This window comes from Danio rerio, chromosome 19 (assembly GCF_052040795.2).
Source record: "Danio rerio strain M-AB ecotype USA chromosome 19, GRCz13ab, whole genome shotgun sequence".
NCBI lineage: Eukaryota > Metazoa > Chordata > Actinopteri > Cypriniformes > Danionidae > Danio > Danio rerio.
Genome location: NC_141039.2, coordinates 25,320,001 through 25,347,913, shown reverse-complemented (window position 1 = coordinate 25,347,913; position 27,913 = coordinate 25,320,001). Strand labels below are relative to the sequence as shown.

General features: G+C 36.0%; 1 protein-coding gene across 14 annotated transcripts in view; it reads left to right on the top strand.

Moving 5' to 3' along the window:
- Window positions 1–3,541: 3,541 nt before the first annotated feature.
- Window positions 3,542–27,913, top strand: part of grb10a (growth factor receptor-bound protein 10a) — a 117,516-nt gene continuing 93,144 nt past the window's right edge. For 8 of the 14 annotated variants that reach the window (XR_015515877.1, XR_015515876.1, XR_015515882.1 and 5 more), the window contains exons 1-2: window positions 3,542–3,721; window positions 25,757–25,845. Coding sequence is in view for 1 of the 14 variants with exons in the window: in NM_001004287.2 (NP_001004287.1) it covers window positions 25,795–25,845 (51 nt within the window). In the remaining 13 variants the exon portion in view is untranslated. Of the gene's footprint in view, window positions 3,722–25,756; window positions 25,876–27,913 lie in introns of all 14 variants that reach the window. The other 6 variants (XR_015515878.1, XR_015515886.1, XR_015515887.1 and 3 more) reach the window with 3 other exon arrangements.

The window sequence follows — 27,913 nt, the reverse complement described above, 5'->3', positions numbered from 1 at the left end:
TATTATTTATGTATTATCTTTTTAATCTGTTTTTTTGTGTGTGCGTGTGTGTGAGTGAATGTAAAACTTTAATAAAAACACAGTGGGTAGCACAATTGCCTCACAGCAAGATGGTCACTGGTTCAAGCCCCGGCTGGGTCAGTTGACATTTCTGTGTGGAGTTTGCATGCTCTCCCTGTGTTCGAGTGGGTTTTCTCAAGGTGCTTCCCTCATATGTCCAAAAACATGTGGTATAGGTGAATTGGATAGGCTAAATTGTCCTTGTATGTGTGGGAATGAGTGTGTATGGATGTTTCCCAGTGATGGGTTGCAGCTGGAAGGGTATGCGCTGCGTAAAACATATGCTGGATAAGTTGGCGGTTCATTCCGCTCTGGCGACCCCAGATTAATAAAGGGACTAAGCCAAAAAGAAAAGGAATGAAATTAATGAATAAATAACAGTTTGTAGGTTACAATTGGTTTACTCCTTTATTTAAGTAAAGTCATCTTGTTGCTTTTAAGACCTTGCAATTTTAGTAAGGTAAATAATAAATAGTAAAGTAAATAATAACTTTGGTGGTACGATGGCTCAGTAGTTAGCGCTGTCACCTGACAGCAAGAAGGTTGCTGGTTCGAGTCCCAGCTGGGCCAGTTGGCATTTCTGTGTGGAGTTTGTATGTTCTCCTCGTGTTGGCATGTGTTTCCTCTGGGTGCTCTAGTTTCCCCCACAAGTCCAAACACTGGTGAACATAGGTGAGTTGGGTAAACAAAATTGGCCGTAGTGTATGAATGCATGTGTGAATAGAGAGTATATGAGTGTTTCCCAGTGTTGGGTGTTGGAGCGCATTGGCTGTGTAAAACATATGCCGGAATAGTTGGTGGTTCATTCTACTATGGTGACCCAGTGTACAATGTAGGCGTACTGTTTAAATGACCAAATAAATAGTTGTGCTTTGTTTATTAACCATGTAAAGCATTAAAAATATATATATTGTATCTGAATAAACTGTAATACAAATCTTAAACAGACAAAAGTGTACTATTTTCTGACTAGTACATCATCCGATAGTGAAACTATACGTTCAAGAATAAAAGATACCATTTTTATTTGGTGCAGATGTAAACAAACTTATGTTAAAATGTATGACTTGATATTTTATTTCAAATTAAAGATTAACAAACTAATAAATGTTGTTTAGAAGCCTTTTGCATCATATCTGACCAAAACAATGTATGAAAAATAAACCAAAGTTGCTTCAATCAAGTTAAAGTTCATCCTAGAAACATTATTCATTTAAAATAACAATACTGCAAAAACACAAATGTACCAATGTCCTGAAGGTTGACATTAGATGACATTAGAATTAAAATGTCCTAACTTAAGTGATGTTAAGTGATGTTGACAACATTTTTTGTGTTTTCCTTTCAAATTTCGAACAAAACAAAAGTATTTAGCCAATTTATTGCAAATCACTTTTTTAGTTTTCACAGTTTTTAGTAAACTATTAAACATGAAATTTGTTTGAACTTTCTTTTTCATTTTCCTCAAATGTGTTAAATTAACACTAAATCTGAATTAGCTTTTCCAGTTGTTATGCTTGTGTTATGCTATAAGTCACTACAAACACAATTATGTTCATTCTAAATGAACATTATAATCATACATGCTAAGAAAAAACACTTCGAAGATTAGTCCCACCAGGACTGGCTGAGAGCCACACTTCATGACAGGACTGTAATCCCAAAGAAGCCCTTCTACTCTGATTCTGTCAACACCCAGTGTCTACCACTTCTGGAACTGCTCCAGATCTCCAACATGTGACACTTTGGCTCCTAAAAGCAATGAAAGCCTCATATGGAATATGTATCAGAGATGGCAGATGTTTAGAAGATGTAACCTGATCACCAGCCAATATTAGAAATCATCAGCTGTAGTGCTGGCCTCATGTGCTGTAATTCATGTAATACATTTCAGTTTAAAAGCAAAATTTGAGATCATACACACTAAATGTGTCTGTGTGTGGTGTTAGTTAGACCAGCAGGGAGCGCTCAACCTGCAGTCTGTGTCAGTCTTAATGCCCCAGTATAGTGAAGGAGACTCTACTGATCAGTAAGCGCTGTCTTTTGCATGAGACGCTAAACCGAGATCCTGACTCTCTGTGGTCGAAAAACAGTTGGGGCTTAATTCCGTTATCCTGGCCAAATTTTCTTACTGTCCATCATGGTCTCCTAACCATCGCCATTTAACAATTGACTTCATCACTCTGTCTCCTCTCCATCAATAATGTGTAGTGTGGTGTGCCATCTGGCATTGTATGGCTGCGTCACGTCATTCTGCACACTGTTGGTGGATGAGGAGATTCCCCCAAAAATATGTAAAGCCCTTTTCAGTGTCCAGAAAAGCGCTATAAATCAATTTTAAAAGGAGGCATGGCACCCAACCCCATCCCTTAATATAAATGTCATTGTGGGATAAGCAAATCGTACTAAATTGTATAAATGAGATGATACGAATTCATACAAATTATCCACTAAATCAAAAAGAATCGCTGTGAGATTGTGTTGGTTAATTAGGTAAGTCATTAGATAAAAGTGTTTTTCTGTAGCCAATCAAAAAATTTGAGAAAAGAGAATATTTTCTTTTTTCTGTGGCACAAGATGTTTTGAAGAATGTTTGAAACCAAAAGCCAATGACATCCATAGAAATAAATGCTGTCAAAGAAAATAGTCATTTTTTTGTGCGTGTGGGTCATCCCCATCTTTGGAAGAATAAATGAAACCTCTCCCAATTGTAGAGCGATTACACATTTAAAGGGTTAGTTCACTCCAAAATTTAAATTTGCAGAATTAAAATGCTTCACCAGTTTCACCCTGTAGTATTTTTTCCTGTGGCACACAAAATAAGATGTTTTGAATTTTTTTTAAAAATAAAAACCACCGGAATTCAAATAAAACATGATGTAGAAGAAAACAGTTACAGGTTTTTCAACATTTTTCAAAATAGGTTCTTTTGTGTTTAACAAAAGACAGCAACTTAAAGAAGTTTGAAACAAGTGGAGGGTGGGCAAATGACAGAATATTCATTTATGGGTGAACTATCCCTTTAGAGTGGCAGATGATATCTTAAAATGTCTGAAACATGTGCTACCACATGTTTTTACATTTACACTGAAAGGATGCGGTAATCCTTCCTTTTTATTTCTTAATATTGGGACAAAGTGCAACTATTTTTTCCTCCTACTTGCAGTGAAGTCATGTAATTTTTGTTGAACCTTTTGTTGAACAGTTCTTCGTGGTTAAAAAAATCTAATGGAACATTTTTTCACTGTAGATAGCATTTTATGGCATGTTAAGGCTCTGTTAAAGGTTCTTCACAGAACCGTCAATGCCTATTAAGACTAAGAGCTTTTATTTTTAAGACTGCCAGTTGTAAATGATCCAGGTGCACGCTTGAATTTTAGCACAATGGGTTAAAATAGGCGGGTTTTGCTGAGGAGGTGTGCCTTGTGCGTAAAGGGGCGGGGCTGAAAGAGTTCCTCACCCTCGTGTGTTTGAGGCAGTCAGCTGAGCCCAACTTGTGCGGACGCGGCTCTAACCTCGTACAACATGAGGGAGCACAAGGAAAGCGTTTAACCCTGTGCACAGTTTGTCATTTCAACGTGGGCAAAAATCTAAGCCAGTCAAATACCCTCCTTCCAACCTACTTCGCCGTTCTTTTCCCGCGAAGAACACCGATTTGGAGGTGAGTATGCAAGGCTGTATGGATGATGGAGGGGGGCTGTGTAGAGAACATATGGTTTCGTGCTCATGCTCGAGCTATAGATATGCGAATATAATTTAGAACAAACATATTTATGTTAGTATGTATTTATTGATTTATAGATGCTGTTAAAACGTAAACAAAGCAGAAGATCGTGTATTTCAAAGCAGGGTCGACTTTAAAGTAAACTTGCTTATGAATGAGATGCATGCACATTTGTAGCTTTTATGAGTAAAATATGGGTCTCCAGCCTGTGTGACTGGTAAACTTTGCGCACGCGTGTTTACAAACAACTCCAATAGTTGATATATTTTTAGATCGTATTTATAGATTCACTTCTGGGTGCTGCTTACTGAGGCTGTCTTTAGAGTAAGGAATCGACCACCATTTAGCTTGAAAATAATTTACCTTGTCATGGTGTTATTTTCATGGTCTCTTAAGATTACTGAACTGCTGATAAAAGTATACTTCATCACTGCAACTGGGCAAACAGTGCAGTGTACACTAGAGAAGTACGCTTGTATGAGTTTCTTTGTGGTGAAGTACATACAGCGCGGCCAGAGTAGTCCAGCTACTCAAAGAAATGACTCATATGAGCCGGTTCAATTCAGTGAATCAGAACTCCTTCAGCGAGCAGTTTTCCAGAACAAATGACTCTCGTGTGTATTTTCTAAGCCAATGTATCTTGAGCATACTTCTATTGAGGTAAATTTGGTTTTATATTCGCACATTCTGACTTTCTCTTTAATAATATAGCTTCAGAAATGTATTATTTGCAGATTCTAAACAGTGAAATCATTTTAGTAACCAATGTCTATAAAAGTACAACATTTTTTATATAACTTATAGTTTATATACATTGTTTATTAAATAGTGCTAATGTTGTTTTGAAGTCATACTTGTATCTGATTTCAGGCTTAATATTTTAAGTAACAGGGTAAACAATATATGGAACTTATTATAAGTTGGCCCTGAAGGAATGAGCAAACCATATTTGCCTCAGTCACACTTTATATGTAGTCTAAATTCACAGTGAATGACTCGTTATTTTGTTGTTGTTGTTGTAGTGATGCTTCAATAAGTTTCATTGAATGATAACAAGTGTTAATTTTCACCCAATAACTGAATGATATTTGTGTATTTGCATATTTATTATGTTATTGATTGTTATTATGTTAAAGTTTTTTTTAATTCAGGGGAAATGTGCTATTGAAATTGGGGAGATTGCAATTATCACCCTGAATTTTGATTCAAATTTTTATTCTGCTTTCCCTGATACATATTTCAGACTTGTGTTTGATTTAAGATTATATATCTGATAATCTAATTTGGATAGGAGTATTGTGCTTGATCTTGTCATACAGTGTGCTGTGTTAGACTGCAAACGTCAACATAATCTTACATTATGGGTGTTGTGCAAATGTTTGATTTACATGTCACAAATGCAAATAAGCTGTTTTTCATTTCAAACAAATGTCCAGAAAAGTTATGTAATATTCCTGTACGATAACTCTCTCTCTCTCTCTCTCTCTCTCTCTCTCTCTCTCCCCCCTCTCTCTCTCCCTCTCTCCCTCTCTCTCTCTCTCTCTCTCTCTCTCTCTCTCTCTCTCTCTCTCTCTCTCTCTCTCTTACACACATACTGCACACAGAAGGTGTATCTCTTTTCTTTTGTCAAGGAAGGAAGGGAAGTTGTTCACTGGTTCTCTAACAATAGACTGGCCGAGTGCAGGGGTTGGATTTTAAAAGGCATGTTCAGGCACACATATGAGTTTGTCATTCTCCCCCTCTCACACACATCTCAACTAGAAATGTGTGGGTTTTATTTGGCAGAGATTCTGCAGAAAGTAATGAAGCAAGACGAAAACTCCAAATTGCCGCCTCCAGGGCTAGAGAGTTCAATTTAATGTCATTTCAGTTCACAATTTCATAAACCTGGAGCTCACTATGAAAGGTTAAGAGCAAGGCGAAAGTTGATAAGATTGAGCATGTCAGCATATTTTTGTTTAGATGGCAGAGATTGTACCTAATTTTATCTTTAAGCCAAGATGGCATGTTTGATTAGTAGATTAGTTGTATAGTTGGTTGTTTGAGATGTGTCTTAATGTGAAGATTAAAGAAATGGGATTTTCCAAAAGTGAAAATAATCCTATCATTTTCTTACCCTAAGCCATCCATTTCAGATAAACAAAGTCGTTTAAGTAAGACGTGGACTTCATATCCCGTTGCCTCTCAGATGTTGTGGATTGTCTCCCACCATCTTATTTTGTCTGGCTACGTTCCCTCAATTTTTAGCACCGTATGAAAGTGTTCATCCCAAAAATAAACAAATCAGCATGTTCTTTGCAGTCCTGTGAAGCAGCAGTTTGCTTGCTAAAAACAGTGACTGATGGAGAAAGAAAGAAAGGAAGAAATTATGTGGAAGAGTAGTTTACGCACTATTATTAGCATTGGCCGCATGAATTCTTGAGGGGAAAGAGAGAATAAGCAAAAGTGCAAAGGTTTTGACAGGGAGAGTAGTGTTACATGTGCTCTTAATTTAACCGTCAGTGACTGTTCCAGGCCCATTGTGTTTGTTTTGGTCAGAGTTGCTGAAGTCTATACAAACGTGGTTTCGCTCGATCCAAAGCTGGTTTATTTCGAGCAAGAGTGCTCTAACACTACACATGAATTGTCATAACTCATCAAAATCCGCTGGCTCACATGGACAGTTAGTGGGAACTTGTGTCGGTTTGCGTTGAGCTTCAGTCTCTGTCTCCAGTCGGATTTTTCTTTTTCTTGCTAGCTCTTTTGTTTGTGTGTGGTCACACGGGTGGTCCATGTTAGATAGATTCTGACCTGATTTTGGAGTCTTGGAACACACACACGCCCAGCTGCCTCCGATGGACCGTCAGTCCGTCACAGGGCAGTAGCTCTTTTGATCTCCCCACCGTACCACTGCTGGCTTCCAAAGCTTACAGACCTTTCGTGCAATCCAATATGGTACAATGCACCGTTCGACTCCTTTGTCCACAATAACCCAAACAGTGTTAAGATTGAACAAGTTGTGACTTGGCATTCTAACTTTTTCAAATTAACAGTTAACTTAACGTTACACAGCATGCTAAACCTTTGGATTTAATCACTGACCCTTGACCCTAATCAACCTAGTTGGATTACTATTAAAAATATACAAAACTATTAAACATTTGGTTTCCAATGATACATTTTGTGTGTTGGTCAATAGTGCATATAAAAAGGCATATATTTGACAATGACAAACACAGCTTGATGTGTTAAAAAATGGGCCCTAATATCTTCAGGCAAAATTCCTTCAGGTTTTTGGGTGGAGTAGAAAAATCTTGAAAGTCTTGGAAGGTTGAAGAAGAAAGTTCTGCGTGTCACGTTGAACTGTAGAATAACTGAAATAGTATATTTTTTATTCGGGCATGTGATGGTTTAAGAAGTTTGTTTCCTTGGACTCTCAGATTTTAGTAAGTATTATACTACAATTGCTTTTTTCTATTATGTTGTACAGTTGAACTAATGCAAGTAGAGACATTTTTGTTTAGACATAGTGTTTGTGCTTGTGGCTACAACTTACACATGACAGTAGTTTTGTCAATCTCATTTTTATTGAACAATTTAAAATAGGGATGCTCATTTCTGTTAATTTTGCAAACCGACAACTGTTAACTGGTCAAATTAATATTAAATTATTATTACATTTTTAAAAAAAATTGACGTGTCTATTTTGTGTCTGACATATTAAATATTGCATTTTAAAATACTGATTTATTTTAACATGCTAGCATATTAATAACAGAACATAACAGTAGAGCATCTTCAAACTCCTCGGGCCTCATGTATCAACACTGCGTATGCACAAAAACTTTGCATATGCCAGGTTTCACGCTCAGAATCGCTCACGTTTGGATTTACTAATGATGAAATGAACGTGAGTGTGCGCAGCTCCACGCCAACTTCATGGATGGTGTACGCACATTTTTTTGTCCGTGTCTGTTTTATTTCCATTGGCGACTCCTAGAGGCAATTGTGTAACTTGCACTCTACAAAGTGTCTTTAAGCTGTGCAATGGCAGCTGTATGAGACGGGTTTATCTAGCAGGTATATAAGGTTTCCATACCATGCAGTTGACCAGCCAAACATTAAAGCACAATTTGCAGCGATCGCCGGTTGTCCCAATGTAATCGGAGCTATCTACTGCACGTACATTGCTATAAAGACACTATCTAAAGATGAATTTGCATGCGTGAATCAGAAACATTTCCATTCAATAAATGTGCAAATAGAATAGAATGCACAGACTTATTAATGATTCCAACTTGTCTTTCTTCCGTACGCAATGTTTTAGTATGATTTCCACGCAAGTCTTCGTACATGAGGCCCCTGAAGTGTTTCCAATAGCGTAGAAAAACAGAATAAACTAAATAAAATTAATAAAATAAATAGGCCTGCCCTAAATTATATTCGCCTCAATGATTAATTTAGATTACAAAACAAAAACATTAACTGATCCTTTTTAAGAATGGGCTGTTTTTTTTTTCAATCATATGTTTTTGTCTTCCATCAAATAAAAATAGCAGACTGTCCCAAATTGCTTCTCCACGGAAAATGTGCATTTATTTAATGCCCCGCTGTTATTATTTTATCACAAAACAGAGCAGCATTAATGCGTCCTAAAGTTAAGTGAAACGGCATAAACTCCAGCAAGATAAAGTCATTATACAGTAGGCAGAACCACAGACCTTTGTCTATAAATTAATTATAATTATATAAATTGTGTTCATCCTAACTGAAAGCTAAGTCGTGTTTTCTGGCCTCACGCATCTTGCACCTGTCAGTCAGTTAGAACATCACCTTAAAGGTTTTAACAAATAATGCACAGCACTATAAGGTTACAGAAAAGTTTGCGCTGTTATAATTCACTTACCTTTTAATATGTTTTAGTGCGATTATAATCCGCTATAAAAAACAACAACAATGACTGAATGTTTTGAATGGGAAGCTGTAATGTAGCCATGGAGGGATGCATTTTGGTGTGGCGCCCCGCCATGGAAGAATGAATGTGGCAGAAACCATGCTCTTTATAAGTTCTCTGTAGTTGTCTTAACAACACAAACACTGCTGCTCTGGATTGTGCCATGTGCAAAACACTTGTGGCTGTTAGTATACCATTCAAAAGATGCCCCTTTTTTACGCAAAAAGCACATTCGATCGGCCCCTTATGCAGCCATACTATAATATATTAAATAATATTTTTAATCTTTTAACTGATACCATTAATCGGTTACAAACACCCTTTCGGTTAATGGTTAATCGATTATTATGAGCATACCTAATTTAAATATAGAGACATCTTCCAGATAAGATGAAACGGATAATATATATTTTTTTCTAAAGTAATACATACATATTAAAAATTCATTCAGGATTCATCAAATTAATGATTAAGGAAAAAAGAAGTAAACATTCAGGAAATTGTGCTGTCTGTAACTTTCACATTGTGCTGCATCTGTGCTGCATCTTAAAGTACAAACGTCTTATTCCTGCTGTCTGTGTTTTTAATATTAATTATTAACAACAAATGATCAAAAATCACTCTGCTCTTGAATGAATAACTATATAGCTCAGCAATGGTTAACCTTTATTTAATTTATACAGTGAAATTATATACAATAAGCAGTATTATTTTATTATATTTTTAAGCTTGTATTATATTAGTAGCATCATTGCTGTATTGTATTCATTTTGTATTGTAATTTTGCTTGTTGTATACAGTACCTTACCGAAACGGTGACCTACTGTAAAATCGAAAATCATACTAAACTGTAAGAAGTCTGTATTTATATCTGAAGTCTATATACAATTGAAGTAAGAATTATTAGTAGGGCTGCACGATATATCGTTTCAGCATCGAAATCGCGATGTGCGCATCCGCGATAGTCACATCGCAGGAGGGTGCGATGCAAAAAAAAAAAAAAAAATTATATATATATTATGGGTGGAGCCGAACCGGAATACGGTATTCGGAAAAGCAGGAATAGCGTGTTTTTACGAATACTTATTTCAAACAATACTTGATAAATTATTTGTATTTGGGAACAAGAAAAACATTATATCAAAAAGCTGCGTTTCCTCATGAGACCGCACTGCATGCCCGCGTGAGTGAGTGAGTTAGTGAGTGAGACGTTCAGGAGTCGGTGGGCGGGGTTGGGCCGGGGTAAGGAGACTGAGCAGGCTGCTTCTCTATACAGCAACAGAGAAGGCTTGGCAGAGCGAAAAATACTTTTCTGCATTACTTTTTTTGTTTATTTTATCATACTAAAATAACACGTGACAGAAGTTCACTCAAAAGTGAAAGTTCTTTCTGTTATTTACTAACACTCCCGTCATTCCTACTACTTTCAGAACATAAATTTTGATATTTTACCATATGAGAATGCGATGCAGTTATGAAAATTAAGAAATTAAAGCAATACAGAGATCTGGTCCCCGCGTCAGGTCAGGGTGCACCTGTAACCTTAAAAACGCAGACGCGGCGGAGGCGCACTAAACTCACACGGGAAAGAACTGGGCATTCAATTCATGTTTTAGTGAAATAATTATTTAAATACAGCTCTTTTGATCTCTAAAGGGGAAAAAACGCAAAAGAAATTTGTCGTTAAATTAATTTTAGCAAAGACGCAACTGCCTGTCATTTTCACATTCGTTTTTCAGTTAGGGATTTGGTCTATTAGAGTAACCTAATAAAATTGTTTTGTTGAACACTGTAGTCTACACAATAATCGATATTATAATGTATTATATACATTAGCTATTATTAAAACTAAACTATACAATTGATAAAACAAAACCCTTTTTAATGTTTGCTTTCATTTTGACACCGCTAACAGTTGTAATAAGAAACATCACATTATGCAGAAGCATGCAGTCTCAAGTTAAAAACACCTTTTGAGTTTAAAGATGATCAGCCTGCCAAGTCAAGTTTACAGTGTCATAAATGAAATGGGTAGCATGAGTAAAGGGGATTTGCCCAGCACACAACCTCATGCGCTGCAGGTAGGCTGAATGATAATCTTTAAAAATATATAGGCTATGCAATACAAAACTTTAAATATTTATTTATTTTTTAATGAAAAGAAAAGAAATCAGGAGAGTAAAATATAATTTAAACCACTGGTCTGGCGCTGATACTTTATTGTTTGTATCCAGAAGAAGGGGGAAAAAAAGCAGATGAAAACCTGGCTGGGGAGACGGCGATAACATATCAGTTCTTCAGCAAAGATCACGACATCATTGTGATGCGTTTATCATACAACGCAGTTCGTGTTTATAATCATTAATATTAACTAGGATTAATTCTCTCTCTAGTTTTAGGGCTTGTTCTTGTCGGCGCAATATAGCCTCGGCTTATTGCACGTACGAATCCGATTGTGAAGAATGATTAAGCGCTTGCATTTTTTATTGCATCCTTTTCGCAAGTTATTCATTCGTTTTGTTTTTTAAGTGGTGCGAACATTATTTACTGGCAAACATGTTCCTCGATCTCGTACATCAACAAATAATGTAGCCTACCTAAGTTAATTTACCTTTTATGTAAAAATTAAGGAATAACCGAATTTAATATTAATAAATAAAACATCCGTATAAACGTACATGTTTATTTTTGAACTTTCGTTAATAAAACAACACAAAACTGTTTATAAATATTGTAGTTAAATATTACATTACTTTAACTGCTTGAAACTGTATAATAATAACATTTTTAAGAACTTAACAAAAATTCTAAATGGCACTTTACTAATCAGTGTAATAATAATATAAATATTAATAATTATACGTAAAAAGAAAATATTAACCTAGTAACAATATAAGTCAGATGTTTAAAAAAACAGCGTAGTTTCTCTCCACCTTTTGTAGTCATATTTTTATTTATTTGCCAGAAAAACTAACATGTTGACTTTGTCCGGTTTAAGTGAAGAATGAGGTTATAATGTTTCCAGCAATACACTGTCAGACGGTGTGCTTGTAGCGAAAAATGCACAGACAGGATACTTTTTCACAACCATGCGAGAGAGGGCTTCTCCTTCTGTTTCGCCGCCCGCATTTCTCGCAACGCAGGTTTCTCTACGCTGCGGAGCGGCGCGTTCTTAACTAGTTACCAAATAGCCTATGCTCAATTTCTCGTCAATGTCTTCCATTTATCACTTTCTCTTTTGTATCTGGCCATTTTTGCAAATGCCTCTGCCATGCCTGGCTGAGCTGGGCTTCTGCGTTTAGAAGACAGGAGTTGATTACATGGCTTTTTTCCCCTCGCCGTCAATCGCCACTAGCTTGCATGGTTCTGGACGTATCGATGGATTTGCTCCTCAGTGTTTGGACTCTCAGCACTCAGCAGTGAATATTAAAACACACTTTACTTAAAACCCCCATACAAAAAGCTTAATCCAAATTGATTTCTAGTTCGGCACGAATCCAAAATGTTCCCAGATGTAAGAGTTCGTTTTCTAACAAGATTCATGGTTGAACTTGAACTTGCTGAATCGCGCCTAATGTTATATTCTAACAGATATGTAATACTTGGCAACATAACAGTAATTTGTGTTTTAAAGTGCGTGACGTCACGTACTACGGCCGGTGGCAATGGACAACCGAGGTGGCAATGACCACCGCGGTGACGCGGTTGTCATGGTGACCGTCACAGCCCTAGTTTTAAGTATATATATATATATATATATATATATATATATATATATATATATATATAAAATATCGCAATATATATCGCAGAGGAAAAAAATATCGCAATGTCAATTTTTTCCAATATCGTGCAGCCCTAATTATTAGCCCTCCTTTTTTATTTTTTCCCCAATTTCTGTTTATAGGAGAGAAGATTTTGTTCAACACATTTCTAAACATAATATTTTTAATAACTCATTTCTAAAAACTGATTTCTTTTATCTTTGCCCTGATGACAGTAAATAATATTTGACTAGATATTTTTTATAACACTTCTATACAGCATAAACTGACATTTAAAGGCTTAATTAGGTTTACTAGGCAGGTTAAATTTATTAGGCAAGTTATTGTATAAAGATGGTTTGTTCTGTAGACTATCAAAAAAATAAAAATAAATTTAAAAAAGCTTAAAAATGGCTTTTATTCCAGCCAAAATGAAACAAACAAGACTTTCTCCTGAAGAAAAAATATTATTAAACATACTGTGAAAACTTCCTTGCTCTGCTAAACATAATTTGTGAAATATTTAAAAAAAGAAAAAAATGTACCACTAGTGAATTTACCACTAGGCATGGGACAATAAACGTTATCAAGGTATTCCGCGGTTTGGAAAAGTCAAGGTTTTAAAACAGCCCAATTTTTTTGCTATACAGTTCCTAAGGTATGAGTAATTTTTATTTTTTATTTTTTTTTAAACATTTTTTATTTATTTATTTATTTATTTATTTTTTAGGACAACAGTATCTTCAACAGAAAATATATCCAAACATGTAATTTTAAGTTGTAAAGTAATCTGTGTGTTTGAGACTATATTGAAGACAGCAAAAGTCAATAATGCATTTGTATTATTTAGTCTGACATGTTTACTGTTCCAAAATAGTTAATGTTTCTTAAAGTAAAATATATTGTGATTTAAGGGAAAGAAGATTTTAGATTTTTACCCTGACATTTACAAAGAGCATATTTTAGAGCAGTAATCACAATATCGTCAAAACCTAGTTTTTTTTTACCAAGGGTATCATACCATCAAAATAATCTAACGACCCTTGCCAATTTAACACACATAATGAAAGTTTTACTCCAAACTCACTTAAATACATTTTGGAATAAATCCTTATGTGAGATTATTCTAGTCATTAATCACATTAGCTACGTTTCCATCCACCTATTTTCATGCGCATAAAAAATCCATTAATGGAAATGCCAAGATATGCACAAATTTTGAAATTGCGCATAAAAAACATATGCACATAGGTGTGAGTGAGAGAGAGAGAGAGAGAGAGAGAGAGAGAGAGAGAGAGAATAAGTCGTGGATAAAAATAAGAGTAATACAACCTTCCTTTTGCTTAATTCCTACCGTTTCAGATCTTGTCTTGATAAGAGACCAAAATCAAGAAGCTTTGTTTTTATGATTTGTGTCATTGTTTCAGAAATGTCATTGTTACCCAACCACTATGGGTATTTTCTAGGTTTCTTTATGTTTCTTGGGGTGTTTGGAGTTTCTGTGAAAGCAGCCGTAGGAGATTTTACTACTCATCACACTGTGCTCCCCTTACAAGATGTCCATGACCATTTTAGCCATGCTCAATTGTGATTTCATTTTAATTAATCACCCAGTTCTACCTACTCTACATCAACTCTAACAATAGCATTTAAAACAAATGTTTTGAGTTTTTAATGTTTTTCTTTTAACTTTTTTTACATGAAAATGTAAGCAAAAATATGAATAAACAAGAAATTTAAGAATAAGTTCCACCTGTCACTCATTTAGCTTTCCATAATGGACAGATACAATACTGTGAACAGAGCTTAAAAGCCTTGAGCATTTCTTTAAGGCATCATCATCCTCATGGATATTGAAGTCATTGAATTCTACACATGCATACCACTTTTTACACCATCATATTGATTAGCCCTGCTGTAATGTTTGACTATGATGTAAAGAAGACCTCGACGAGGCAGTGCTTGCTTGCCTTTAGATTGGAATGTTATCTTGTCTTTATCTTGGATTCGTTTGACCTGGTTGACCTTGCAAAGGGCAATATCCATAATGACCATTCTTTTTCTTCAGGCTTCCTATCAAATAATGTTGTTTGGTAACTCTTCATGGAAAAAATAAAGTAGATTTCAAACTGAGTGGTTGTCTTGTTAATCTAATTGAGCGTTCCAGAAAGAATGGCGCAACTCTTCTCTATTATGATGGAAAGAGGGGCACTTGACCTGTGTTTATGTATGGACTAAAAGGAGGGTGAGGACAGGACACTCCTGGAACAGTCATCTAGGCCTTGAAATTCCTCACTAGACATGAGAGGCAGTGGTGGGATCTATTGAACCACTTAATTTGCTTCACTGATAAGACGTGTTGTACACCAAGCAATTCACCCGTCTCTAAACAACGAGATTCCCCCCAGCTTTGTGTATGTTTCTCATCGTGCTGTCTGCTTGTGCTTTGCTCTATACACAACGGTTCTTGTCAGCTCTTGTGCAGAGCGCTACCCAAAACATTGGTGGACCATATCGGTATGTGGCAGCTTTATATAGTGTCTGATATCTTGACAATAACAGGTTGGATTACGTAACCAAAACAATAGAGCCTCTGTCAATCAGCTCTCAAAACTATGGGAGGTGAAGATAAATGAACTGGAACCACTTGAACTTGGAAAGTCTTGCTTTTTCTTGTGTGCAGTGGATTTCAACATCAAGTTTAGGCCTCTGTCTCTCTTCATTCTTTAAATCACCAGATGATGCCAAGAATGAAACCTGGTGAACTTAAAAAGCACAGAGGCAGTTACAGAAAGTCCATTTGTCATGCATCTGGACTTTGCACAAGCTTTAAAGGGTCACGAAACACCAAAACACATTTATTCAGTTGTTACCATTCATGAGTTTGTCCATGCCACTAAAAAAAAAAATATTAGGACACATATAATTTCCAAAAAAAAAGTGAAAATTAGTTGTTTTTGTGTTTTTCTTTCAAATTCATTCTTCCGGTTTGAAAAAAAGTTTAGATGCTACATCATGGCAATTAGATCCTTGTGTAAATTCCAGCATGGAGACTGGATGTCTGTACCGGTGGGTACAATGTGATGTTTTTGAGTTTTCATCATTAATTCAAGAGAAGGACTTGGTTCGAACCAATCAGCTGGCTCTATTTTAAACGAGGTGCAACTTCATTAATATGCGTAATAGCTTGGAAGACTGTTTTTACCTGTTACGATGTTCAGACAGCAGAGACGCTATGTTTTGTTGCCAATCGTAATTAAAACTAGTGGAAGTAGAAGAATTGTTTGAAGATTATAAATGTGCCGAAATGAAGGTTTTGTTTCTATTTTCCGGCAATGGGAGTGCAGCTGGTGTTTGGACCCACATGTGTGGATTACAGTAGTCTGCTAACATGGAACAAAAATATGTTTTTGAGGAACATTTTTTTAACCCGAGAGCTTTTAGCATCTGGAAATCGTGAAATCCGGATTTGCCGCTAATCTTCTTCTTAAAAAAAAAAAGACACTGTTCCAGTTTGTGTTGATTGCCCTGTCTCTGCGGATGTGCTAAGTGTGTGATCAGTGTTGTTTGTTTATGTTTATACAGATGGCATAGTTAGTTAGTATTGTCAGCAGTACTCTTTCAGTTTTTAAAGACATACCTTAGTCAAAATGGTTAAGTTACTAAGTTTACAGTATGTTAAAATCACTACAATATTATGGACTGAAAGACCCGCTGTAAATGCTGCTTTCCAAATATAAACATGTAAACACCTTACTATTACCGTCGTGTAGGATTTTCGCCGCATTTTGTGTCAGGATAGTTTATACAAACACGCCTATCTAACACTACATCTAAATTACTAAGAAATACGGAAGGTTTTTTCTCTCATAAAGAAAGCGGTATCAAAAATTCCATTAAAACAACACCCTTCCAGCAGTTTCTCGCATCCAATATCTCGGTTGTCATGGGGGGGATGCATAAAATGTTCCTATATGAAAATGAAAGTGCCAAACTGCAGTTAAAGTCGACAAATCAAGAATGAAACACTCAAAATTAGATGAAAATATGAAGAAAATTATTTAAGTTAAGGCAAATAATTACTGATGTCCATGTAAACATAGTCATTGTCTATCTCCCCTCCATCTTTGTGTTGCCTCTGAAAATCAGCTTGTGCACATACTAAAACTCCCCTTTTCATGCAAACCCTTCCCTCTTTCGCCACTCGACACTCACTTAAACAAAGCTGGACTCATCTACTTTTCTGACTTTTTTCAAACTAGCGGTGTAAAAACACCCTGCTAAGACGGGGGGGTTCATGGCACTTTAAATCCTTTAACTATGGCGATTTTACAAGTTTCGTCAATATTTGGCATTAACCTGTTTAAGTCCACAGCTACAGTTTCTGAAGTTCATAGTTGCCATTTTCCATTTAAAAGTAAATTTCTACATGTTATCCATGTTTAAGTTCTCAATGACATGCAAGCAAATAATCAAAAGAAGATTTCAAGAAAAAAATATGGGAATTGATTTACTTTGTCACATAAGGCTTTCAACTTCCTACCCCTAATTTAAGGATAAAAAGCGAGACAGGCCTTTCCAAAAAAAAGGCAATTTTCATGTTACTAAAAATGTTTCATTTATTTTTTTGTTAACAAATTTATAAAAAAAAAAATTATGAAGGTCTCAGATTCATCCAAATAAAGTAAATCTTTCAAGAGATCTATAATGTTTTTGTATACTTTGTCAAAAGTTCAAGCGGCAACTATAGTTGACGGTGTGCAAATACCTTGTAAGTACATAAATCATAGGAAATAAAATGTGTTAAATTAATAAATCACAGTTATTAGTCTTATTTAATAAGTTTTTCTTTCATATTTACTCAATCTAAACATAACATTTAACCAAGATATTTGCTTTAAAGTAGCATTTTTTTGATGCACAATTTGACACACAGCAAAATCCTCAAAGTAAAATTAATTTCTTGCACTGGTCCCACTCCTACAAAATGTTTAAATAACACTAGAGCAGAGTTAAAATGCTGAGTGAACTGAAATTAATATTCCTGCTTTTAAAAATCAGAATCACTGAAGAAAACCACAAAACTACAACCAAATTCAGTCACAACCTTACGCCCTGCTGTCAACACAGACATGGGGTTTTTCTAGCTTTTTTCTACACAAAAACGCAGTATCAGGTCACTGAAACATACATTTTTGAAAATTCTTGTCAGGTTGAAGATTTTTAAACGTGCCAGGGGCTGTGTTTTCAGAAAATTTACGTAAAACATTTTAGGGCTGCAACAAAGAATCGATTAAATCAATAAAAATCGTTTACTAAAAGCGTTGGCAACGGATTTCATAATCGATTCGTTGTGTTGTGCGACACGGAGACGTTTGATTAAAAAAAAGAAAACTTTAGCTCAGTGCAAAGTGGACTGAACACTGCCTCTCTCCTTCTCTCACGCACTGATACAGAATTCCTCGCCTCAAAGACAGGGATGATGCGGAAAAATCACTACAGAATCCTACTTTTGTTCCATTTTGAGGTGAGAACCGTAAAGTCCCTGGTGCTGGTGTTTGTGTCTGGCGCTGAGCCAGAGAAAGACTGCAGGGTTACGTTGGTTTTGTTTTCGGTTTTCCTGACACATTTAGTGATATACGGTATTAACTCAAAAATCTCTTACCCTAAAAAGATCTAAACTGTTTCCTACAAAAAGACAAAGCATGTTATGTTTCGCAGCTGTCTTTTTTTTTTTCGCTTGATATTATGAGCACTGCTCCATTTAAGCAGTCATAATATGCGTTTAGCCGGGAGACCTCGAGCTGAGCAGAGCTCTCAGTAAGGGGCTGTCGAAAAGTGCTTCTATTTTTTTAAAAACTTTTTTTTTTCGAAAACCAAACCAACTTAACCCCGCTGAAAGACGTGTCATATTATCACAATTGTGCAGGGTTTTAACTGTCTAATACCTAATTTATGTTTTAGATATGTAAATACACACAAGTACTAATAAAACAATAGATTGAGTTTATAAAACACCTAAGGAAGTCTAGCAATCCATTCAAATATAATTTGCCGATGTGTTTTATTCATATCAGATACACGTTACACATAGTAAAAGTAACTATAAACTTGAATACGCTTCTCTGCGTGTTCAGCTTTTTATGAATGAGAAAGCGGCCGCAAGTAAACATGGCGATGTCCATCTCACATTATTGGTCACAATCACTCACATGCTACTTTGAATTGGAATATCAGGTAGATGATGACAGGATGAGCAAGCATGTGAATATGTTGAATTAAAACAGAAAAAAACTAAATAAAGGGGATGCATCTGTCATACTTCGCTGTTGTGGCTGCCGTGTGTCACGTGACAAACATGATGCGTCGTCACAGAAACATTTAAGGGTAAATGTTCTAAAAAAACGGACTCCCGGGCCAGATAGAATCTTTTAGAGTTAAACACATGTTTTATTCACTTGCCTTTTTTGGTTCATTCGTTTTTCCATCTGTTGACATGTATAGCTGCACTGCAGAAAACTTTCTGCGTCTTGCTTCGTAATTTTGTCTCATTTCCAGTTCAAATATTTAAAAAATCTTACATCAAGACCAGAATAGAAAAATGGCATGAGTGTTGCTGAAAACTTGTTTGAGATTATATCTTAAGATAATTTTCTTACCCCATTGGCAAATAATTTTGCTTGTTTTAAGCAAACAATCACTTAATTTTGAGGTTAAGTGATTTCTTATGCTATTTCATGTGTCTAGTGTCTATCTTAATTTAAAAACCTTTAGATATTTGGATTGAAAACAGGACAAAACTAGTTTTTATTTTATTATTAAATTATTACTATTATTGTAACAGCGCAGGGATGAGCTTTTTTGAATAAAGGGTTGAAAATTAATACTTTTTTGTTTTTTTAAATCCAATTATTCGAAAAAATAATCAACAGATTAATCGATTATTAAAATAATCGTTAGTTAAAACTTGTGTATGTGTGGACATGGATTATGAACTCAACTGAAAACTCAATAAATCTTTCAAAGTCTCAGCTCATCAGGATATTTTAACAAATCCACAAACAGAATCAGCAGCTTTACTTGTTACTAAGCTGTCTGACTATTTCTGTCTGATGTCAGTATTTATTTACACCAGTATTTACTTTAATTATTGACTTTTATTCGTCTTTTTGGCATAATAGTCTGTTGGGTAAACTAGTGTGTGTTTCATCACGTTAAGACAAATAGATTCATTCTGTTTGTTTTATTTTTATGAAATTATATGCTAGATAATTTTCAGGAAGTTCATAGTAAATAGCTGTCTAATTTTAAACATAATAAATGTGTTTATATATATATATATATATATATATATATATATATATATATATATATATGAATTGAAATTTTAAAAGCAGTTGTTTTAAATTAGAATGCTAAATATTCTCTTCCTATTAAAATTTTACTACACATTTGCCTACCGGTCACTAAATTGTTGCGTATTCAAATACAATTTTCTTGAAAAATAATCAAAAATAAATGAAAAAAGATCTTCTTATAGCACACCATTAACAAGGATACATGCATGAAATCATAAAAAAATTGGCAACAAATGAGTTAACAAATTACTTTATTGTTGAATTATTGTTGAAAGCCAAGCGCATGTTGTTTTCAGTCTGCGAAGCTTTTTGATAAAACGTTTCTAAAAATGTACTTAAACTTCTTGCATTTGAACCACCTTTGCCGGCCTAATAGAGACAACCTAAGAGTGTGGTCTCAATCATCAGCCAGAATCTGGGTGTGTATGTGTGCGAATGTGTGTCGCTTTTCTTCTCTGTCAGTGTAATGAGCTTGGTCATTGATGCGTAGCGGGCCTGAACGGTCTTTCAGTGCTGGATGTTAATTTGATGTTTTGGTGCCGTGCTCATGCTGTTCAGCTGCTCCAAGGTTGAGCCCTGGGTCCAGCTTTTAGCACCACACTTTTGGGCTCACCATTCCTCAGTTTGGATTTTCATGCAGTGCTAAAGTACCCTGTCAGAAAGCGCTTTGGTGCTTCCAAGCATGTTGGATCAAAATGTTCTGGGATGGAAATCAAAACACTGTCTCAGTCTACTCGTTTTCTCTCTCTTTTTTTGGACTTTCTTTCATTCTTTCCCAGTCAGTTGATCCTGCTCACTTTTTAAGCCCCACCCCAGCACAGCCCCCCCATCTCTAAGTTCCATCGAGATCAGTTTGAAATGGCAAAGTGCTACTTTAAGTAGTAGATTCTGTCGTGTAGCATGCTGTGTCTAACCAGCTGGCTGTCAAAGTTCTGCAATGAACTAAGAATTACAGTCCCAAACTGCTCATATGAGTATCACGGTCATTTACAACATTTAAAAAAACTATGAACATGCTACCTTACATCATTTGCATTGTAAACCCATTGTTTGAGTTTATGCAGCTAGAATGCTACATTTTATTACAAGAATTGAATATGGGTCTGCAGTGGCGTAGTGCAAAATGCACTGTCTACACCTGGTCATATTTTACTGATCGGATTTTTACTCCTCCCAAAATATGAAAAATAAACCTGTGAGAGTATGTTATAGGCTATGTTACATAGATATATCAGCACTAATGTGCAATAACATGCTAATAATATGCTAATAGTGCTAGGATGCAGCGACTTCTGTTGTTCACGGGATTTTACAATTCTATCCCGTTATCATCCCTTAAAGGAATTTTCCTGTATTTTTCATATTTTTAATCTTTCTATGAAAGGTGGCAGTAAACAATAAAAAGGTGATCCTCCCTATATGCGACCTATACCGCCAAACCACAAGGGGACACCCCTTGCTCCTAAATGTGAATCTGTTCTGTGCTTTCATTTTATTTAGGCATGAAAACACTTTGGAATGAATATAAAAATGATTGAATTTCCTTCCTTGCCATTAGAAGCGCCAGTTCATGTAGTGGTGCGTGACTCTCAGATAAGCTCCATAGTGATAAATAGACGCTGTTTCCCAAGCGCATTCGGTAAACTCTATTTGAAGAGGAGCGAAAGTGGACACTCTGGGTTTTGGGTGTGTGTTTTAACAGACAGATAGACATATTATTATTATTATTATTATTATTATTATTATTATTATTATTATCTGAACATGTCAATCTTGCTGGGTTTTCTTTTAAACAAAACAAATTTAGTCTTAAATGAGCTTAAAAAGTTAGGAAAAATGAGCATAAGAAGTTAGTATGCCTTATTTTTTCATTCCATTGTTGACATGAATGGATCAAATTGAAACCAAAAAATGTAATAAAACAAACATCCCAAATTTTTTCGCTCTAAATGAATAGGAAATTAAAATATAGCATTTCTTGCGTTTACAAAGATAGGACGTTTGTTTTTGGAAGAGTATTGTATTTGTATGACAAAAATTATGTTTCTAATAGTAATATGGAGCCTAGATTAAACACTGAGCTTTTTTTCTAGAAAATACAAAGTGTACAGAGAGAGTAGCCTGCAAATTAAAAAATGTGTTTTTCTGAACAAGACTTAGCTTACCGTTCTCTAAATTAAATTTTGTATCGGACACTTCAGTTGACAAAGCCTAGTTAAATTAGCATGTTGCACTTTGAAGATAGGATTTATATCCACTTAATAGAGACACATTTATGTGGTCAAATATAAATAGCACTGTTTTCACAAATTAGATGCAACCCGAGAACACACATTAAGTGACCAGTTGTAAACAGGCCCTGTATGTATTATTCAGAAAATAAGTTATTAGCCATTCAACTGGATGTTAGCTAAGTGAACTGCAGCCAACAACTCGAGCACATTCAACATAAAAGAGACTGAATGTGAATCAATGCCCTGATTTATTCATCAGCCATCACAGTTTTTTTGCTCTGGAGTAAAAAGAATTTGGAAATTCCTTTTTGCAGTAATATATTATAATCAAATGTCCAGATCCCATCCACACTGCTCAAATAGAAAAATGGATTGAAGTCTTGCCTAGAATTTCTATTAAATACAATCTTGATTATTAATTTCATGCAAATGGTTGAAATACAGAAAAAAATATTTGCCAATACTTTCATTGTGACCTAACATTAAGCTTTAATACAAACTGTAAATAAAAGCATCCGCTGTCATTCAGTCTTTTTAGGCCCAATCCCAATTCAGGTTTTTTTTTTTTTGTTTTTTTTTACCCCTAACCCTTCCCCTTGGCTCTTGAAACAGATTGTGAAAGCAAAGGGCTTCAAATTTTACCCCTAAGAAATGGGATATCACTACAACACACGCCATCATATGTCATCGCGATCTTTTACTTTATTTCAGGTTGTCGATGGCGACTGCTGTAGTTATCCCAGTTGTTTTATTTTTTTGGTACTTATCTTCAGGAAATCACTGATGGCAATGATATCATGTTATCATAATGATATAATGTGCCAATAAGCTTGTCACTATATTGTGAATTTACACCGTGGCATTTTCATCTGTGTAATACATGAAAACAACATTAACATTATACCAGGCACTGTAGAAAGCCCATTCCCAGCCACTAGTCTTTTCTGACAGGGTATTCCAGTGAAAGATGTGAAAGTATGTTGTGGGACTAAATAAGTGTTAATATTATGGATTATAGATAGTGAATTTTAATGTTATTTTAAATAGATTTTTTAAAGCATGACAGTAAAACACGAACGCGGTTATAAATGTATTGAAACATGCTTGTTTGATGTAAAATTCATAATAATGACAAAAAAAATACTAGTTTGTTCTTCCCTGACTTCCGCGTGAAGCCATGCTGCCGTTGTAGATGGTTTATTCTGGAACATTTTCGTACCTGTTGGGTTCGAGTGTGGTCCTGAAGAATCTCTGTTTCAAGGGCTATCTAGCCCTTTAACTTGGGTCCTGTTTACACTAATATGTTGCAGGTTTTAAATGGCATTTTAGAATAAAAACAATTCATGTTCACGCTGGAATTTCATCTAGAATTTTTGAAAAGATCTCTGTCCACTCTATACTGCTAAAAACGCACATCACTTTACCACACACACTGTGGCATGCACTGCAGCGTATGTGGACGTCAGAGCTTCAGGCAGTCAGCGAGTGCTTTGAGCACACCTCCTCAGATGAGAGCAGCGCAAGTCAGACAAGTCATCAAGAATCTCTACTGCTGGATCTCATCTCACTATAGTTGTTAAATTTGATATTTTATTCGTCTTGTCTCTATCTAATGACTCTTTGGTCTGTTTAATCTATTACTTGTTCCCAGGAAATGTGTTTTGGCTGAGCTCAAAGCTGAGTTAATATGTTAATTAATGTACCACGTGTATTATAACTATTAACAATTATAACTATTTATATTTCCTATTTAACAAAATATTTATAAAACTGATATTAACAAAAGAGAGGGTATGTTTCGTATTTTTAAAAGAAAATGAAAGGACGCAGTTATGTTATAGCTCTGTTTTGTTATAAATATGCATACAGTGAAGATGACGGTCATATAATTATGTTGCTACATGATGCCTTAACATTTTTGGTGTCTGTTAGGTTAAAATAAAAGTGAAAACAGGCAGTTCCTCATATCATCTTTTCAATTTATTGTTAAGATAGTGAAACAGCGTAGCCATTGTAATGTGAATGACATTTTAGAGTACACTGTTCCCTTTGAAAGATTTACTCAACGTGTCCTCGGGAGTTTGTTTTCCATATCAAACTTGTGAAGTCTGAACTTACAAAGAAGGGATGCATGACTGAACTTTGTGTACTTAATATCGAAAAAAAGCCCCAATTAGAATGTCTGCATCCACGCCTCCATTTTCAGATGTCTCCATTTTTCCCATCTACACTGAGACGCAGCAGCAGCATTTCTTAGCAAAACCCCCCTCCTCAGCATTTCCAAAATGCTCTGTTTTCAGGGCTTGAAAACTCTGGGGTAGTGTGGATGGAAAGCATAACCGTAGCAAAAGTTATGCATTTAAAGACTAAAACATATTAGGGCGTACTCACACTATGTACAGTTGCCTTGAACCGGGCCAAAGCATGCTTGTCCAGCCCGCACTCACATTGCATCTGGGCTTGGGCACGCTTGCGTCATAGATGATGCGCTGTTCTCCACTCTGCGATTTCGCTCAGCACAGTGGAGATTTCTTTAGTTATATCGTTTAAGTCACTTGGGATGCGGTGACATGCAGTCAAATATTTCGCCAAACAGATCAGCCACTTTTGACGCTCATAAACAATAATAGAGTCCTTGTGCTGCAGGAATTAGGAGGTTTGCTGAAGGTGCAGCTGTGAGGGGTTTGTGTCTTTAATAATCTAACACAGCTTGTGTTCATTAAACAGTAAGAATAATTATAAAACCATATGAAACAGCCCGGCAATAGTCACGTCTCGTCTGCAGTTTCGGGCTTAGGCGCGCTTTGCACTCACACTACAAGCGGACCATGCCTGAGCCCAAGTGAACCACGTTTTGACACACCTTTTCCAACCGGACCAGGGCCGGCCAACTGTACCGTACCTGAGCCCGATTCCGAGCGTTCGCACTTCTCAAAGGATCTGGGAAACAGGCCTGGGCACAGTCCGGAAAGCATAGTGTGAGTACGCCCTTAAGCCTGGTTTATACTTCTGCGTCAAGTCACCGGCGTAACCAACGGCGCATGCAGCGCGCATAGCTGTGCATTTATACTTCTGTGCGCTGTCTCTGTTGGTCTGCATCAACACTTCCAAAACGCTAGTTTTTCGGTGAGGTGTTAATGTGTCTCTGTGTCGAGTTTCTTCGCCTGTGTTTTGTTTTGAACGCTTCCGGGATGTACAAGTGGCTCAAACTCACTCATTTAGAGGCAGGAACCGGCGGACGTGCAACAACTTTAACTATGAGGTAAACACAAAACAAAACTTTTCATCAGGAGCTCTTTCGCGTGACTCCACACTTTTAAACAATCTCTCCATTGGGCTCGCGCGGCTCTCGGTCCCGCCCAGACTCGTCAGCGCTACCAAGCCAACCAATCACAGAGCTTGTACTATGCGTCATTGCAATGTGTAGTTACATTTTTTGAGAGGTGTAGTCAGCGACAGCCACGGCGTAGGACTGTGCGTCAGCGCCGTAGCATAGCCTTTAGTGTAAACTGGGCCTTAGCCTTACACCTTCAAGCTAAAGAGAGTTGGGGTAAGGGGAAGGGCTAAGGGGTAGAATTGGGATCAGGCCTTATACTGTTTCATATTAATTTTACTATTGATCAAAATTGAGTTTCAAGAAATCATTCTCAATATTATCTCTGGCTTTTTTTTTTTTTTTTTAGGTACATGCGACAACTCCCTTCAGTTGCGGTGACTGAGTATGGCCTTAGCTGGATGTCCAGACTACTTCCTCCACCATCCAAACTACCAGGTAAACTCTAGCTTAGTTTAGCCTTTATCTGTAAATGCTCCCTCTGAGGCAATAGGATCTACAGAGCGTTCCGGTTCAGCGGGGCACTGTGTCAGTGTTTTCTGACCGTACTCTAATGACTCCTCAAGCGGAATATTCATGTAAAACCCAAACATACACTTGCACAAATCCTCCTGAACCAGCACACATAGGCTCGTCGTTTCAGTGCAGCGGTTCCCAAGGGCTCTGTGGCATGTCCGCATGCCTTTCATCGCCATGGCGTTGCCATGGTGCCACACAGCTGACATGCAAAGTGGCGGGTGTTGCTATTTATACCCGAACTGCGCAGTCAGCCCTCTCTCTATGCTTGACTCTTCTTGTCTTATTTCTCTATCTAATATAATTTTTTTCGTTTATCAATACAAACTTCTAATCCTGTCCACGAACGGCTTTTTTCTCTAACCCTCCCCCATCTTCCCTGCCCCCACCCGGGACATCTATACAAGTTCTTGTGAACGTGGCTGAGCTTCAGTGTATACAGTGAGGGCAGGGGTGCGAGTTGCCCTCTGTCTGTGGCCGTATATAACTCTGTAGGGGGTTTCTCAGAGCCACAGGCACCAGGCCTGGATCTTCCCAAGCAGAGGTGGGGACAACACAGCCCCTATACTCACTTTAAGGAAACAAAACACATAGGAATTGCACAAAGGATGTGCTTTTTGATCTTTTTGAAGCCTAAAATTCTTACAAATAATTAAAATCTTCAAAACTACCTTCTCTTTTCAGAATCTTGTTTGAGTTTATTTTTTGTTTAGGTCGCATATGGCCCCTTTTAAAGGGACAGTTAACTCCTAAATGAAAATCTACTCACCCTCAAGTGCTTTCCTGTCTTTGAGTTAATGGTAAGTCTATAAAAGTTTTCATTCATGAGTGAACTATTTTATTAAAGTGGCCACATATAGATAATTTTCATAAATTTATCAAATTAACTTTTTTAATGAAGAAACTAAGTATTAGGGTTGAGCGATTTGGCCTAAAATCAAAATCTTCATTACTTGAACATTTTAACTCGATCATGGTTAATGAATGATTATTTTATTCTTATATATATGTAGATTTTTTTGCCTGTGCTGACAAGTTTTGTAGAGTAAATATGCTCTCATATTACAAGTTGAAATTTTTGAATGAAGGGTACATTACTTGATTTTAAAATAATAGAAGGAAACTCGCACTCAAATCTACTTTCTGTGAATATTTACTGAACAACAACTGATATTAAAACACACATTGCCTAAAACGAGCAGTCTTTTTGTCTTTTAAAAACATGAAAATAACTAGCTTGCACTTTTGGATACAAAATAAATAATTTTTAGTGCTTTTCATATTAAATGTAGAAAATAAGCAGTAACTCTTCTAAGTAAAATGACTCTTGTTTTTTCTGTAAATAATATTTTAAACAGTGCATTTCTTGCTACTTCTGTAAACAAATATTTCAAAGTAATTAATAAATTTAATGTAATGGACAATATGCGGTCTCAAGGCATCTCTAGGGCAGTTTGTAATCACACCGTCAATTTAGTAAGGTTTAAAAATGGGTCCATCATCTTACTTGACCAGAGACCATTTGGCTGCAAAATGGCTGCAGAAGAGTAAATCATCCGCAGACTTTAAAGGCTAATTTATACTTCTGCATTGACTGATCGCTGTGACCCACGGCACTTGGCTTGCGTGTATTGATATACTCCAGAGTGCTGTTCATCAACAATCATCAACAATCCCAATCTCAATAAAACTTTCTATTTAAAAAAATAGCATTTTAACTCTGTTAACAATACCATTACCATCCTTACAGTAGCATTTGTCTAAAAGTTTTTCATTTATTTACTGCTGAGGATACTAACCACACCTATATTTTTAATTATTAAATTATTATTATTGCATTATTAAATGTATTAAATTATAGTAATTTTTTTTCTTAGGGCAAGTGAAAATCTATTCCAACTTGGATATTCAAAAAACAAAACAAAAAACGTAGCATTTAGTCCTGTATAGGTCTAAAATTTCATCCACAATGATCTTAAAAATGTATTAA